The sequence below is a fragment of the Protomyctophum parallelum genome, assembly GCF_964188405.1.
Source record: "Protomyctophum parallelum genome assembly, chromosome: 17".
Taxonomy (NCBI): domain Eukaryota; kingdom Metazoa; phylum Chordata; class Actinopteri; order Myctophiformes; family Myctophidae; genus Protomyctophum; species Protomyctophum parallelum.
Genome location: NC_139719.1, coordinates 33,715,335 through 33,733,031, shown reverse-complemented (window position 1 = coordinate 33,733,031; position 17,697 = coordinate 33,715,335). Strand labels below are relative to the sequence as shown.

The 17,697-nt window shown below is 40.6% G+C and overlaps 2 protein-coding genes across 2 annotated transcripts; both read right to left on the bottom strand.

Moving 5' to 3' along the window:
• Positions 1–7,228: 7,228 nt before the first annotated feature.
• Positions 7,229–13,233, bottom strand: bricd5 (BRICHOS domain containing 5; the record flags this gene model as incomplete). Its single annotated transcript, XM_083787576.1, has 6 exons — positions 7,229–7,323; positions 9,170–9,320; positions 10,897–10,998; positions 12,101–12,250; positions 12,395–12,526; positions 13,228–13,233. The coding sequence occupies 6 exons, from the start codon at positions 13,231–13,233 to the stop codon at positions 7,229–7,231; spliced, it is 636 nt and encodes a 211-aa protein (XP_083643702.1).
• A 376-nt stretch (positions 13,234–13,609) lies between these two features.
• Positions 13,610–17,096, bottom strand: pgp (phosphoglycolate phosphatase). The gene is made up of 2 exons (XM_083786947.1): positions 16,174–17,096; positions 13,610–15,977 (listed from the first exon to the last, which is right to left on the bottom strand). The coding sequence occupies exons 1-2, from the start codon at positions 16,766–16,768 to the stop codon at positions 15,652–15,654; spliced, it is 921 nt and encodes a 306-aa protein (XP_083643073.1). The 5' UTR covers positions 16,769–17,096; the 3' UTR covers positions 13,610–15,651.
• Positions 17,097–17,697: the final 601 nt, after the last annotated feature.

Here is a 17,697-nt window from a genome sequence, read left to right as displayed (position 1 = left end):
ACTATAGCACGCCGTTTTTCATCATTTTTGAGGATTTGAAAAAAATGAAAAAATGAAAAAGACGATGGGTTATAGCCCATCGTTTTTTTAATTTTGATTTTTTTTTTTTATCCTCGTTTTTATCCTCGTTTTTCTATATTTCTAAAACTATGAAACATTTCAAAGATTCCTTTTCAGGCAAACATGTCCACCGTAAGATGAAACTAAGTAGGCTAGAATGGGGTTGCTAGGTGTAAGTATGTAGGACTAGTAGCATGCCAAATTGTGTGCTATTGCCATAGAGAATGCATTGGGCGTTTAAGTTAAATAACTCATAAACTACAAAACATAAAAATAAAAAAAAGTTCCAGCATGTGTCTCCACAGTAAGCTGAATAATAAAAAGTGTGAATGGAGTTTCTAGGTGAAAGTGACTTTTGACGTGCCTATAGAGCTGCCATTGAGCCCCATGTTAAATGTCTCAAATTTGAAAGCACTATATTTCTAAAACTATGAAACATTTCAAAGATTCCTTTTCAGGCAAACATGTCCACCGTAAGATGAACCTAAGTAGGCTAGAATGGGGTTGCTAGGTGTAAGTATGTAGGACTAGTAGCATGCCAAATTTTGTGCTATTGCCATAGAGAATGCATTGGGCGTTTAAGTTAAATAACTCATAAACTACAAAACATAAAAATAAAAAAAAGTTCCAGCATGTGTCTCCACAGTAAGCTGAATAATAAAAAGTGTGAATGGAGTTTCTAGGTGAAAGTGACTTTTGACGTGCCTATAGAGCTGCCATTGAGCCCCATGTTAAATGTCTCAAATTTGAAAGCACTATATTTCTAAAACTATGAAACATTTCAAAGATTCCTTTTCAGGCAAACATGTCCACCGTAAGATGAACCTAAGTAGGCTAGAATGGGGTTGCTAGGTGTAAGTATGTAGGACTAGTAGCATGCCAAATTTTGTGCTATTGCCATAGAGAATGCATTGGGCGTTTAAGTTAAATAACTCATAAACTACAAAACATAAAAATAAAAAAAAGTTCCAGCATGTGTCTCCACAGTAAGCTGAATAATAAAAAGTGTGAATGGAGTTTCTAGGTGAAAGTGACTTTTGACGTGCCTATAGAGCTGCCATTGAGCCCCATGTTAAATGTCTCAAATTTGAAAGCACTATATTTTTAAAACTATGAAACATTTCAAAGATTCCTTTTCAGGCAAACATGTCCACCGTAAGATGAACCTAAGTAGGCTAGAATGGGGTTGCTAGGTGTACGTATGTAGGACTAGTAGCATGCCAAAGCTTGTGCTATTGCCATAGAGAATGCATTGTGTTGCGGAGGATGAGAGGAATGCTCTCATCCTCCGCAACACCCATTCTCATACACCGCTATACACCGCGAGGATATGGGCTATAGCCCATATCGTACGGCATACTATACTGTAGCACGCCGTTTTTCATCATTTTTGAGGATTTGAAAAAAATGAAAAAATAAAAAAACGATGGGTTATAGCCCATCGTTTTTTGATATTTTGAAAAAGAATTACCTTGTTTTTCATAATTTTTGACTATGGGCTATAGCCCATACCGTACGGCATACTATAGCAAGCCGTTTTTCATCATTTTTGAGGATTTGAAAAAAAAGAAAAAAGAAAAGAAAAAACATGGGTTATAGCCCATCGTTTTATGAATTTTATATATATTTTTTAACCTCGTTTTTCATTATTTTTGACCATGGGCTATGGCCCAAACCGTACGGCATACTGTAGCACGCCGTTTTTCATCATTTTTGAGGATTTGAAAAGAATGAAAAAAAAGAAAACGATGGGTTATAGCCCATCGTTTTTTGAATTTTTGAAAAAAGAATTTAACCTCGTTTTTCATCATTTTTGACCATGGGCTATGGCCCATACCGTACGGCATACTGTAGCATGCCGTTTTTCATCATTTTTGAGGATTTGAAAAGAATGAAAAAAAAAACCGATGGGTTATAGCCCATCGTTTTTTGATTTTTTGATTTTATTTTAAATCCTCGTTTTTCATCATTTTTAGACGTGCGTCTAAAAATGGGATAAAAAACGTCTAAAAATAGACGTCTAAAAAAACGTCTAAAAATAGACGTCTAAAAAACGTCTAAAAATAGACGTCTAAAACACGTCTAAAAATAGACGTGTTTTAGACGTCTATTTTTAGACGTTTTTTAGACGTCTATTTTTAGACGTTTTTTTAGACGTCTATTTTTAGACGTTTTTTATCCCATTTTTAGACGCTCGTCTAATAGCCCATATCGTACGGCATACTGTAGCATCCCATTTTTGAGGATTTGAAAGAAATTAAGAAAAATAAAAACATGGGTTATAGCACATCGTTTTTAGATTTTTTAGATTTATTTTAATCCTCGTTTTTCATCATTTTGACCATGGACGCCCATATCGTACGGCATACTGTAGCACGCCGTTTTTCATCATTTTTAAGGATTTGAAAAAAATTAAGAAAAATAAAAACATGGGTTAAGCCTATAGCCCATCGTTTTTAGATTTTTTTAGATTTTTTTAATCCTCGTTTTTCATCATTTTTGAGCATGGACTATAGCCCATACCGTACGGCATACTATAGCACGCCGTTTTTCATCATTTTTGAGGATTTGAAAAAAATTGAAAAAAACCAAAAAAAACATGGGTTATAGCCCATCGTTTTATGAATTTTTGAAAAAGAAAATAACCTAGTTTTTCATTATTTTTGACCATGGGCTATGGCCCATACCGTACGGCATACTGTAGCACGCCGTTTTTCATCATTTTTGAGGATTTGAAAAGAATGAAAAAAAAAGAAAAGATGGGTTATAGCCCATCGTTTTTTGAATTTTTTAATTTTCTTTTCATCCTCGTTTTTCATCATTTTTGACCATGGGCTATAGCCCATATCGTACGGCATACTATAGCACGCCGTTTTTTTCAAATCCTCAAAAACGAGGATTAAAAAAAATTAAAAAATTAAAAAAAACGATGGGCTATAGCCCATGGTCAAAAATGATGAAAAACGATGATTTAAAAAAAATTAAAAAAACTACTAGTCCTACATACTTAAACCTACCAGCCCCATTCTAGCCTACTTAGGTTCATCTTACGGTGGACATGTTTGCCTGAAAAGGAATCTTTGAAAGGTGTCATAGTTTTAGAAATATAGTGCTTTCAAATTTGAGACTTTTAACATGGGGCTCAATGGTTTCTAGGTGAAAAAATCACTTTCACCTAGAAACTATTCTGGGCGGGAACCCCTTTTGGTGTTTTAAGGATCATGTTATACTTTAGCTATTGAAAAATAGAAGATCTACAAGCTCATAGCGTGGTGCCGCACTACGAGCTTGTAGATCTGCTATGTTCTTCTTGAAAATGACAGTCATCCGCTTGCAGCAAGCTATACACCTTGAAAAGTACAGTCATGACTCTTACTAAACACCAAAACTCAAGTGTACACTTAAACTGTAAGTTGGCTTGTTTATACTGTTGAGTGAGAGACCCACAGTTTTCCTGTGGGTTATAAATATTGATATGACAATTAAAATTGCATTTCAATATATCACACACATTATGTTGTTGTATTACTGTTGTATGGTAGACAATATATTTGGGTTTCAAGTGTGGTAATTTGAACACAGCGTCTTTACACTCTAGTGAAATAGTGCATTTCATATTTAATGTAAACATACAACAGGACTAAGGTGAGGCAGTCAGCAGGTCACAGCGCTGTAGGGCTTCGAACCCTATATCCAGGCAGAAGCTTGGATAGTACTCTACCAGTGCTTTTTTTGCTTTGCAACACCATGCCTTTACTTGCATGTGAATTATTTTGTTATGACTGTACTTTAATACTGTTCTACTAATAACTTTGCATTGTGAATACAACATATTAACCACAGTGTGGTTGCAGTGTAATGACCAGTGTAGAACCTGCTTGGAGGGCTAGGCTCAGCCCCATTTACAGTAATATGCAGTCAGCACAGTACACAATTAACAGATCCCTGATCGATCTAAAAACGAATCCACTACATTCACCAATACAGCAAGTCAGAAAGTGATCTGTCCGTGCCCCATTGAGCCATTGAGTCTGTTTACGATGATGCTAACACGCTAATTCGTTTAGCATCCTGTCAAAGACGTGCAAAATAAAAAAATGTCAATGTATACACATTATGTTACACGTCTTTATCTGCGTTTCTGTGGTCAAGACAATGCATTTTACCCACCTGTTTCTGCTGCAGCTCTGGACTTCATGCATGTGGCGTACAGGAAAGAAATACGAGCGATCATAACCATAGACTGTATCACAAGTAAGACGCGCAAACGCGTGAAGCGAACGCAGCTCGTGTGTGTGTGTGTGTGTGTGTGTGTGTGTGTGTGTGTGTGTGTGTGTGTGGTGTGTGTGTGTGTGCTACAGCTGCGCCCTCTGGTGGCGGGCGGGTGGTGTAACAGCGTGACACACACACCAGCGTGACACACACACACACACACACAGACATTTAGCCCTTGCTGTCATAGTAAGTGGCTCACTGCGTTCGCAATCACTGCGTTCGCAATAACCAGATCATAACACAGGAACTCAGAGAAATTAGAGAAGAATGACTCTTCAGAACAGCGCCACGGCCCATCCACACCCACTCTGTGGCCAGACATATATTACATCGGTAGCGAAGTTTAGGACAGCGCCGCGGCCCGTCCGCACCCACGTTGCGGGGAGTCCCAGATCTCCTAGTTCAATTCTGGAGAACTTTGAATTATATTTCTAGTACAGGAGCCAAGTATAAATTCAACATTGCACAAAGAAGTTAATATCACTTTTCTCTCTGCACACAACGTCCAAGTCAGACGCATGCCAAACACTCACTCACTCAGCAGTCTCAGCTGACTCAGCTCACTATAATTCAATGTCTTATGATTATGAATGAATATAATGAAATGTAAATGTGTCTCATAAACCGATGGGGTTTGGGCACTTTGTGTGCAGAACACGAAAATAAAATAATCAATCAAAAATCAATCAACAATCAATCATAGCAGCGCCAACGTTGTCCAGTTGAAAATGAACTACGCCGACACGCCATCCATACGCCGTTGATACGCCGTCTCTCTCTGGACGGCGTATCAACGGCGTATCAACGTCCGCTCACGCCGTCGGACAGATTTGGACTATTTTTGTGTTTTCAGACAGTTGAAAGTGAACTGAAAATGAACTACGCCGACACGCCGTGCACACGACGTTGATCCGCCGTCTCTCTCTTGGACAGCGTAGTAACGGAGTATGGACGTCCGCTCACGCCGGAAATGTAAGAGATTTCCTCAGTGATAGAATGAATAAGTTTTACAGCTATATCTTTAATGGATTTAACAGATGGAATTAATTATTACAACTAGGCCTAGTCTTTAGTGGATTTATTTGACACAATTAAGCGATGGAATTAATAATTATAACTAAATGTCTTTAATAAAGAAGTCAAATGTAAATAAACATATTTATATTAAAATAGCTTAAAACGTGACAAATTTATTTGTCTGTGCTTATAGCGACCTTAGGCTTGGCTCTTTGTCAGGTCTGGCTCTTTAGTCCACTGGTAACGTATGTGCCTTGTTGATATGAGGTCTGGGGTTCGCCTCCCAGCCGAGGTTACACTTTGAACCATAGTGTTTCTTTCTACATTGGTTTTTCTATCACTAAGTGGAATCAAACCAAGGAGGATCTCTCAAAATGTATAGTGTTTTGCCAATTTTTTTGGCAAAACACATTTCTGTAGATTAGGCCCTAATCTACAGAAATGTGTTTTGCCAAAATCGGCCTCATGGTGGTAGATGTGGAAAAATGCAGGGCAAATGTTTTTCCTTGGCCTCTAGTGCGCCTACAAAGATGTACACGGATCGGTGCAGTTTACAGTACAGTAGAACATGAATTGGCCTGTTATAGCACCACCATGAGGCTGATTTGACATTTTTTTAAGTGCCATTTCTTCCTTTGCCATTTCCTCTGTCTAGTGGGAATGTGTGTGTATATGAAACATTTCAAAGATTCCTTTTCAGGCAAACATGTCCCCTGTAAGATGAACCTAAATAGGTTTGAATGGGGTTTCTAGTAGTAAGTATGTAGGACTAGTAGCATGCCAAAGTTTGTGCTATTGTCATTGAGAATGCATTGGGCGTTTAAGTCAAATAACTCAGAAACTACAAAACATTTCACAAGTAAAAAGTTCCAGCATGTGTCTCCACAGTAAGCTGAATTATAAAAAGCGCAGTATAATTATTATAATTGGTTGTGGGGGCCAGTAAGGGACCTGGATATTGCATAGGGGGCACTGGTCCAACAAAGGTTGAGAATCTGTGGCTTACAATGTCACCAACCTAAAAAGTACACATTTCGATGACAGAAAATTATTCCTGAACGGCCTGGGCCGTGGCTCAGCGGTCCAGGCACCTTGGCCGGTAGCCTGAGTCTGGCAGTGTGCCGCGGGCTCGACTCCCGATCCCGACGGCCTTTACTGCATCTCTCTCCCCCATTTCCTGTCAGCATACTGTCTGTCCCTCTATAAAAAAAGATTCCTGAACAAAGTCCTAATTGTGTTTTTAATGGAGAAATTAATGATAACTGAATTAATGATTTGTAAGAGATGCACATTTGGAAAAACTAAATGCATAATTTTCTCTATCACAACATAATGTGAAATGCAAATTTCACAGTTTTGACCTGGGCATAAGGGATGGGTCACAATTAACTTAAGTCCTTTATCCAGTCATCCTTTATTGAAGAGATCAAAACACTTTTGTTACATGTAAGTACTTTTCAGCAATGGTTTTCAGGAAATACAATAATAGACATGTAAAAAAACAAAACATTATTTTACTATCTCCAAACTCTGCCCTCAGGGAGAAAAATCTGACATTACACATAAAGGTTGAGTGAAGACAGGGCTTTGGAGATAAACCTGACAGTCTGTCTCCATCTCTTCTCTCTGGAGGAAGGAAGGAAGTAGTAGAAGTAGTAGTGCTGGATGCCGGTTCATTGGTTTACTGGCTGGCTGGCTGGCAATAAAAGCGAATGCATGGCACAGGGTGAAGTGTCTCTTTACCCGAAAGGTGGGTTTGTTTTTCTCTTCTAGTGCTATAGGGGGGACTGTTTCAGCTTAGCAGGGATGTAAAAAGGACAACTTTGTTTGCCTGCTCTTGGCCAGGGAGAGAATTGGAAGTGTAGAGAGTAGATGCTCACTCGGGCAGGTAGTAGAAGCACACAGACACGCAAATGTTGTTGGGAAAACAGATGTCGATGCAGAAATAGACCAGCCTCTGTTTGCCTGGGCCTAGAGAGAGAAATAGAAAAAATAAAATGAGCTAAAATGAGCTGAGTCAGTCAATTAAAAATGCAGATGTGATTTGTGTATAGAGAAAATTAAGCGAATGCGGATTGTTTATTATAGGCGAATAGCATCCGTCAGGGGGTTCATTTGGTTCCATTATATGGTTACAAAATGCCCCACAAACGAAAGAGAGATTGAGAAATGATGTGTCATATTAAATGCAACAAAAAATCTAAACATTTTTACAATACAAAATTAAACAAATGAAAGTTATTTGACCACCCCAAGCCAAAATAAATAAAAACCTGTCCCCCCACAGGGCTCAAAAATGTTTAATAACCCCCCCCTTTTTGCACCATACAAACTTCTGATAAATAACCATCAGTCCCTTATTGAGAGTAACTTAATTTGATAAAGACAACAGTCCCATAGGAATTAGCTAGAAACAACCTGCTTCAAGGTTCAGAGCAAGGACAAAGACAGAAAGATGTTTTGTTAAGATAATGTCGTGATTTCTCAAGGGCGGTGAGTGATGTTTCAGTTGAGTCGCTTGCGCACATAACAAGATGACACCAGGCAGTGTATCACACGGCAAGTTCTGAAGTTTAATACACACCCAGAGAATATTATACAGTATTGGACACATGACGTGACAAAATGAATAGGAATAGAACATGCATACATAAAGTAGTTGATGGTCATCATATCATGGGTATATGTAGCTATATGTACTTGGTCAAGCAGATAAAGGTCATAATTCATAACAGATAATATTGGACCAGGTAGTGCACAAAGGCAACGGTTACCCCACTATGGTATGGTTCTGAATATACTATTCATAGGCTACCACTTTCTGGATGACTCACTAAAATGTCAAAAGGTCATCGTGTCATGGTTTAGGATTACATTTCTGGGCTGCCTGCGGTTTCAACACCCTTCTAATTACAGGCACAGTAATTAGAAACTTCACAAGACAACCAAACAGCACTACAAAATGTAAGCTGCGGTGAGAATCAAGAAATAACAAGTTTTATCTAGGCATCTTACATGATGATTCTTTCTAGCATTGTTCAAACATCTTAGGAATCTTGTCAGGCCAATATATATTACCGCCCATTGTATAAATACATTTATATTGGTTGCTTGCAATACTCTTGGAAGTGAAGTTTATACTTATTAGTCTAATTGGTCACTCTGATTAAGAACATCAGATAAAGTGCCTGACATTTTAAACATAAATGTTGCATACTTTAGAAGTATCTTTGTCATGGACGTTTTATAATTGAAGTCTAAGCAATCCTGACTACTTTGGATCCATATTCACACTAATAACCAGTAAGATGCCCTGAGGTCGAGAAGCGACATTGCCCTAGGGCGAGGTCACGTGCACGCATCAGCCTGGGTGATGATCATTTTCGGGCCTGTTGAAAACACTAGATTTCGCCGGCTGCCGGGCGTGCTGCACTAATAACTTTGGGACGGGCCTGTCTAGAGTTTGAATGGTCAGGTATCAGTCAAAAGGGAGACATCGAAGAGGAAGGACGGGTGGGGAGGGATCAACATTTGGAATGTCAGGTCAGCTCCATATATGGAGTTCTAAGGGTTTGAGATCAGATGTGGAGTTGCTGGCCAGCTCCATATATGCAGATCTAGGTGATGATCCAGTCCAGTGTGATCTTCATATATGGAGATGGCCATATATGGTGGAGTGACGTGTCACGAGGCGTGACCATATATGGAGGTGTGATGTCATGAGGCGTGACCATATATGGAGGTGTGACCGACCAAACGACTAACGGGAAATCCAGGTTTTCATAGTAAACTAATGTGGTTGTGGTTTGGTTCTCACCTTTAGCTCTCTGGGTCCAGTGGATGGAGCTGTCCTGACACAGATCCTTAAGAGGCTCCTCCAGGGTGGACAAATCCACCTGACTTGCTCCCAGCACCCCTAGAAACTCTGTCTGTCTCTGAGTCCTATTCCCAGACAACTGGTACTGGTTCTATTGAGCACAAAAAGAGGCATTGAGGGACATGGGGGAGGGTATCTTTATTTTGATAAGTAACATAAGATAACATTATAACAGAAATGCTAATCACTTGAATTGAATTTAATTAATTTTTCCCCCACTGGATACCTGAAACAGAATGGACACTTCTTTCAGTCAAGTTGACATGTCATACGCGTGAGAAGCTATATTGTCTGGGCCAAGTGAAATAAACAAAGCAGTCATCAGGGAAGATACCATAACCAAGATGACTAACACTCAAACTGAGATTACCATGGATTTGAAAGTTAAACTGCTATTAGCTCTCTAGGGCCGATATCACTCCCTATGAGGTCTATTTGCTCGCTCATTTGGCAAAAAAGGCTGTGTGTAATTGCACCATTTATACTGGTGATGGTCTCCGATAGGGAGCCATTTAAAGTCCTGTTATGCTTGAGTGGGTCATGTAACAATCTTTTACTCTGCTCTCAAAGACCATTGTGTTGAGGGACAGAAGAACTGACTCACAGGGAGGCCCCACATCTCTCTCCTATGCAACCTATTAAATTAAATGAAAGCCATCAGTAGCTTGGTTTGATTACTGAATACCTGTTTCTGTGAGACATGTGACACCATAGAGACAGGACTCTCACATAACACACAAAAACTTGAGGTTCCAAATGGCTTAATCTTCTATCTAATCTAATATATCTAATCTAATGTAAATACGAATAAGGCAGCAAAAACAGAAAAAAATAAAATAATAATCGGTCATCTTGGTCTCATACTGAATCATTCCTCTTCACATTGGACAGCACTTTGGATAAAGTGTTATATAAATGCAGACCATTTCCACCAACTAGTAGTAGTAGCGTATAGATCTATAGGTCTGGTCATGGGACTGAGCAGTTTAGGTGTCTTCCATCAAACATGCTGGCCCTTCTCTGCCTAACCTAACAGTCTAGGCTGACCTTTAATCCAACAGAGAAGTATTAAAAGACCCACAGACAGAGTGCCCATTGTGCAGGGTCTAGGGCTCAGACTTGCTGCTGTCCCCTCACCTGTAAGAAGATCCCAGGCACACAGAGAGGGTTAGGAGGATCGGATGTGCAAAGGAATTCAACCGTAGAGGAAGAGAGTAGTTAAAAGAAAGAAAGATTGTGAGTGAGAGATGAAGGAGAAAGGGGAAAACGTGAGAGACAGAGGAGGGAAACAATGGATAAAGAAAATAAGTGTGTGACAGAGAGAACCAGAGACTATAAGACCCTGTATCATTTCCAGAACAACTACTACTATGAGTAGCTTACCCCTCACCGTCACAACACACCCTCTCTCACCCTCAATACCTCTTTCTTTGTGTGAAGTGGCAGAAAAGTGAAGAAGCCAAGTGAAGCCTAAGAAAGCAGTAGGAAAAATCTGCCAGTGAGTCACAGTGAGACGGAATGCCACCAGTGCGCCAGTTCGCACATTAGTGAGTCAGTGATCAACGCAGGTCGCTTGAGATATGGATTCATACCCTGTTACAGTATGTGTGTGTGGACTTTGGACAGGGCAGATGGTATATAAAAAAAGAAGAATTGCATTTTGTTACCTTGTTTGTTGACTGAAAGGAGTGCACGTTATCATAGTCAGACGTCTCCATCTTACGCAGGAAGCAGCTCTCCTGGTTATCAGGCTTGTAGCATATCAAACCCTATGAAAAAGAACAATACAGCATGGCACTTTTATCAAACGAAATGCTTTCTTTCAGCGATATACGTACAGTAGCTTTAGCTGTATATGGCTGCCCGTAACAATTTGAATGAGAGATACTAGAGTTTTGTAATGCACTGTAATGATTGGGTTCTAACATTCATTAAAGAATTTGAATGAGAGATACTAGAGTTTTGTAATGCACTGTAATGATTGGGTTCTAACATTCATTAAAGAATTTGAATGAGAGATACTAGAGTTTTGTAATGCAATGTAATGATTGGGTTCTAACATTCATTATAGAATTTGAATGAGAGATACTAGAGTTTTGTAATGCAATGTAATGATTGGGTTCTAACATTCATTATAGAATTTGAATGAGAGATACTAGAGTTTTGTAATGCAATGTAATGATTGGGTTCTAACATTCATTAAAGAATTGTCTGCAGTACTAATACAGGATGGATGTGGGATGAATGCATAAAAGGACAACAAAAATAAGTTTTACTCGTATGTACCTGTACACAAGATGTAACAATAAAGTACAACATTTGGTTTGTAAAATAAATACATCAAAGATTCGATTAATTGGCCTAGAAGAGAGGTCATCAGGCCCAACCTTCTTAGAGTTTCGACACTTTCCAGTTGGCGTATCAGCAGTGATTGATTGGCCAAATCACTGCCCCTTTCCTGAACCTTGAGACTTATACAAAAGTTAAAATTGCAACATCCACTGCATTCTTTGTAGAGAAGTGTCCAGACAGACTATCACAGATGTGACAAACTGAATTATTTTCAATATTTGTAGAGAATTGTCCAGACAGACTATCACAGATGTGACAAACTGAATTATTATCATTATTTGTAGAGCAGTACTTTGGTTAGACAGTTTTTAGTTTAGACTAGTCATTGGTTAGACCAGTCATTAGTCCTACATCTACAACCTATCTCAAACCCTCACCCTAACCCTAACCTCCCACGAGGCAGCACACCTAAACCTAACCGTAACCCATGTCTAACCAATGCTATGTCTAACCAAAGTATGCCTCCCCTATCACAGACGTGACAAACTGAATTATGATGCAACCAAATATTCTCCTTACATGTTTGATATCGAAGATCACTGTCGACGTGTGGTTGAACTGGGAGGTCACAGAAAAGGTCACCAGGTCTTTTTGCCTGTCCACAAGCGCTGATTGGTTGGTCAGAGTTCCAGTCTGGTCTGGAATTGTGATACGGACGACCTGTAAAGACTATGGTAATAGAAACACATTAATAGATACACGACTGAGTGGTTCAGATCTAGTCATTGTGAATAAACCAACAGAAACAGCTGAAATGTTTAGTACCTCAATTAGATTAAAGAAAATCAGCAAACCTGATAGTCGACTCTTTACCTGAGAACGATGCTGTGGCAGACCTAGATTCCCTGTCAAACCCAGGGCGATTACTACCAGGAGCACAGATGCAGAAACACTGACCCAGAATGCCCTGTGAGGGAACTTGGGGGACCCTGCTGGACTCCCATCCTGATGGAAAAGAAGCAACACAAGATTCTGATTCAAATACAAATTTCAATAAATCTAATATCCTTCTATTGTGAAGACAAATTTACCCTGAGCAGATTAATCTCTGGTAATGTGTTTTTCTGTCTGGTGTTGATTTATTTTCTCTACTTGCTACTTTTTGCCAAATAAAAAGTTCTCTCCTGTCCTGATTAATAGAACCATATTACATTCAAACAAAGGAATTAACTTCAGACTTAATCATTAAATCAATAAATTAACCAGATCCTAAGAGATCACAGTGGCTGGTGAATATTTTTATTTTGTCCATCCACTGTGACCTGTAGATAAGAAAGTTAATTTCCTGCCCTGACCTAAAACTTGCTCATATGCCACATGGTAGGGTCTTTTATCCAAGATTCAGAGTCCTCCGAGCAGACTAAATAGCTTACCGTGCATTGTGCTTCTTCTGAGCTGTTCTGTGAATGTTTCCAACACCTCACCATCCTGTGTCCTGTGACAGCTCCTCACTTGTTCTGCACCCTTCTCTTAGCTTTCAGCATGGAGCCATGGTCATGAGCGGCACTGGCTGGGAACACAGGTAATACACCTGGACAGATCCTCTTTCTCTCTGCTTCAACTCAAACCTCCCCTCCTCTCTCCATGTAGAGACCTCCCTCCTCTCATAGCCCATCTGTTTCCTCCCAAAACAGGTACCCCCTTACTTCCATCTCATTCACAACTAAGTGAAGCTTGCCAAAAACTAATTAAAATGTTGTCTCCCTGCCATCCGCTCCTATTCCTCCCCTTCCTAACTATCTACCACTCTCCAATGCCTCTATTCCCTCTCTCTCTCTCTCTCTCTCTCTCTCTCTCTGTCACACATCAAAAACATGTGACAGCAATTGGCCTGCAAACCCCCAGACAAGACAATGAACAAAGAGGGAAGCAAGGCACACCTTGTCATCGCAGGACTGAGGATATGAGGCAGTGAGTGTTTCTGCATCCAAACGATGACAGCCCAAGGTGACTTTAGGCACAGTACTCAAAGGAAAGGGTACCATGTTTGCATTAGACTCAATACCACAGAGAACACACAACTTAGATGCTATGTCTGTTTTATTATAAAATTTGATCAAGTGTTTTTAGAATTGGGTCAACGACAATACTGTGGGCTAGATTCTAGCCGCTAGAACGTACAATATGGATGATAAAAAGATTGCATTACTTATTAAAAAGCCCAATCCGCAATTTCAAGTTAAATGGCATATTACTTTCCAAGTCTTGCATCATGTACTGTATGTTTATTTAAAACAATAACTCTGCTTGTGAGCCATGTAGTAGAGCTGTGAGTCCCATAAGTGTCTACTGGTTACTGCATGAGCTGCCTCCTGCCTGTGACCAGTAGAGTTGTATGGTTATTGTAATAATTTAAAAGACTTGCACATTGGGCCTTCAATGGAATTAGGCTAATCAGTGTTGCAGTAAAATTACAGAGATTACATGGAGGACAGAAAAGTTACATACAGTACAAGTAAATGCTGTGTACAACTGAATGAAGTTGCACTGCACAAAACTAGAGATGCTCCGATAATTGGCCGTATCGGCAAATATTCACTCCGATCGGTGATCGGCAATTTATCCTATCTGGAGAAACCGATTTCTTACACCATTTAAGTGGTATAAAAGTCAATCGGATATATAATATAATTTTTGCATGTTTGTGACAGGCCTAAACATTCTCCCCGTCCTCCCCATACACACACACACACACACACACACACACACACAGTTTTGACGTGGGTTGACATATAATAATTTTGGAAATATTCAAATTTGCCCCTTACGCACAAGATCGGTATCGGTATTGGCTGATCGGTATCGGTATTGACCGATCCCGATCGGTCCCAAAAAACCTGATCGGAGCATCCCTACACAAAACCCGTAAAGATTAATAAAACAGCAGAGTTAAGGGTTACATTATGAGGCTAGAAGTAAACTGCATCAGACATAAAAGTTATACAGTACAAGTATATGCTGTGTAATCAGCTTAATGCTTAGTTATTCCCTGATGAGGTACTGTCAAAATGAAGTGCATGTAGCCCGGGCACCTAGTAGGCTCCAATGTAGCCTGACGTGTCGCGGGTTCGAGTCCCGATCCCGACGACCTTTGCTGCATGTCAATCCCCGTCTCTCTCCCAATTTCCTGTCTATCTACTGTATACTATCAATAAAGGCAGAAAACGCAAAAAAAAAATATATATATATATCTTTTTTTTAAATGAAGCGCGTGTGATTAACAAATACACAAGAACTGTGCAACTGACCACACTTAAAACAGTTGAGACTTTGGTATGTGCTTATTCACCCAGTGTCAACTCGATAGCATTGCTTAAGATGGACAATTGCATCACAATGTCACAAGGGGGGCATTGACGTTGCACGGCTGCACGCACAGACCTTCCTCTTTTCTTAGGTTAGGTAACACACAGTATACTTCACCCCCAACAACTGCCAGATAAAACTGTCCAATTCTGTTCAATCAATACTCTGATTAATTGATCTGTCAAGTAGTCTTTTTTAGTTTTTTAATTAGACTAGAACTTTAATAACTATACTTGATAATAAAACGTGATGTCGTCTTTGAAAATCCTGAGTCATTGTCCTGCCACACAGTGCATTAGGACTCTTTAGGCAGCATGGGTGTGACTCCTCTATAGAGATGACTATCAATAAATTAAGACAAATAGAAGAGACTGCAAACTCTTGTTTTCTATGGGCTAGCGAAGCATCTGGTCTTTCTTTGAACTAGGACAGTGATTCTCAAACAACATTGCAAGGACCCCCATAACTCTTGAGTGTACAAATGGAACCAAATGGACCCGTAAAGGGCCGTTCACACCGAGTATAACTATAAAAGTCAAGTGGATGGGGTTCACACCGACAATAAAAAAATATACAATGGTGATCGATATAGTTATAGTTATCGCGGCCGGTGGGAAAGGCGTGTAAGGTAAGGGTCCATTTTGGCTCCATTTGTACACCCTCAAGGAACCCTGCTGGTCCCTGGCCCCCACTTTGAGAACCACTGAACTAGGCTACCAAGTACAGTAGCCAGTCACCACAGTTTGAGGAGTCATTCGGCTGCCTTATCCCCGCAGGAATGGAAGCAGATCAGCGATGCTGTCCACATAGTAATCTGGCACCATGCCTTGCCGCTCTGGGGAGCCGCTCTTCTCGTGGGCTTTGGCGTCTGCCACTGTGCTGACCCCTGTGAGAGTGAGCAGGGTCTTCAGGCCGCAGTTAGAGCCCAGCAAGATGTCAGTATCGAGGCGGTCGCCAACCATCATGCAGCGGCTGCTCTCCAGGCCAAACTGGGAGGCCACACAGTCAAACATGTAGCGATTGGGTTTTCCCACTGTGTGGGCCTGGCGCTGGGCGCAAGTCTCCACTGCTCGCAGCAGGCAGCCGGTACCTAAGAAGAGGGTAAGGATAAGGAGGTGTAGGTTAGGAGAGATTACAGTATGAGGACACCTGACTAAACGGACTAGGGACACCCTTGACCTCAAGCTGTGTCCTGCAAGTCCCACAACAGCATGCTTTGGAGAGCGTCAGCTAAAAACTATGTTGGTGACCTATTGAACTTATATTGAACAGTATATTGAACCTACCTGGCACAGCCTTGCCTCCCTCCAAGGGCAGTCTGCTGTCGGTGTTGGTCCCCACAAACAGACAATCCGGGTTAGAGAGGTACTGCATAGCCCTGCTAATTTTCATATAACTGAAATGCTCATCAAAGCCGACCACCACCGCCTTGACCTCTGGGTCCAGTGGTACGTTGGCCCAGTCACTTTGCGCCCCGGATATGTGGTCGGGTCCCACCCCTGTTTGCTGGATCCCCACCATCTCCAGCTCTTGCTTCAACGCATCGCTGCCAATGAGATAGACTTTGCTCTGCAGTTTGCAGACAGTCTTCAGGTACATCGCGGAGCAGTAGGCTGTCCCGAACACTTCATCCTGCGTTACGTTAAATCCCATGAGAGCCATTTTGTCCGCATACATCTTTCTGGTCTTGGTGCTGTTGTTGGTGAGGAAGAACACCTTCTTGCCATTGTTTTTGAGCAGGTTTATAACTTCGGGCGCGCCCGGGACGGCCTGATCACCTCTCCAGATGACTCCGTCGCAGTCGAACAGGACGCTGTCCACGGTGTCCAGCAGATCCCGTATCAACGCACCGCTCAGTCGGGTACATTTAGATGCAGCCATTGAGAAAAAAGAAACGTGCTGTGCAGTCTGGAGGATCCGCAACGTCCACAAATAACACTGGGTAGTGGGTTTCGTGGTGTACGCTGCGTTACGTTTCCTAAAACACAAGAAGCAGCTCGCCGCCAACGACTAGAAATCTCAGAGAAAAGAAACGAACGACTCAACATAGGCGTTATAAACGTTCAACAACATACGTAAGTATTGTAGTGACGCAAAGAGCGATCTGCTGACCTCCAAATATTACGTCACATATCGATCCATACTTCCGCACCGGCTTAAAGCGACAGGAAAGTGTCAAGTCACAGAAGACTTGCCACCACCCACAGATAATTACATGAATGCTGCCATATATGCTGTCCTCCTTTTGAGAGACAGTTCGCATATATCCAGTCTAGAGCGGATAAGGAAACGACATCTGTGGCTGCATGTACATTACCGGATACAGTAGGCGGGCTCTAGACCGGATCTGACTACTGAACAGTAATTAGAAACCGTTACTTAGAAACAATTTAATATATTTCCCCTCCAACAGTGTTGGAGGAGGGAAAAGGCCCCCTTAAGGATAATGTCTATTTTATGACCAATTCAAATACATTTATGTACATGTTAGCAATGCTTTACCCAATACACTTTTATGTTATAGTATATAGTACAAATATATATATATTTAAAGGGAATCACTACTGGGGCAATAGGCCCCCCCATGATACCTTTGAGCTAAATTAAATTAAATTCCACATTTGTGTAAAATGGTTTTATTTGTGTTATATTGGCCATTTAAAGTAAACCTGTATTTTAGAACAAAGGGTTAAAATGCGGTGTAACATTATAGCTTACCCCTAAAGCTGTCATTGCAAAGAATGTCATCTTTTTTTTTAAGTTGATAATTTATCATAAGGCCTACCTAATGATATAGCCTACAAAACATA

What these genes read in the sequence shown, in the direction of transcription:
- pgp (XM_083786947.1), bottom strand. Translation starts at nt 16,768, where the DNA reads ATGGCTGCATCTAAATGTACCCGACTGAGCGGTGCGTTGATACGGGAT. An exon ending in GGGAGGCAAGGCTGTGCCAG is followed by an intron (nt 15,978 to 16,173) that starts GTAGGTTCAATA and finishes CCCTCTTCTTAG; the next exon opens with GTACCGGCTGCCTGCTGCGA.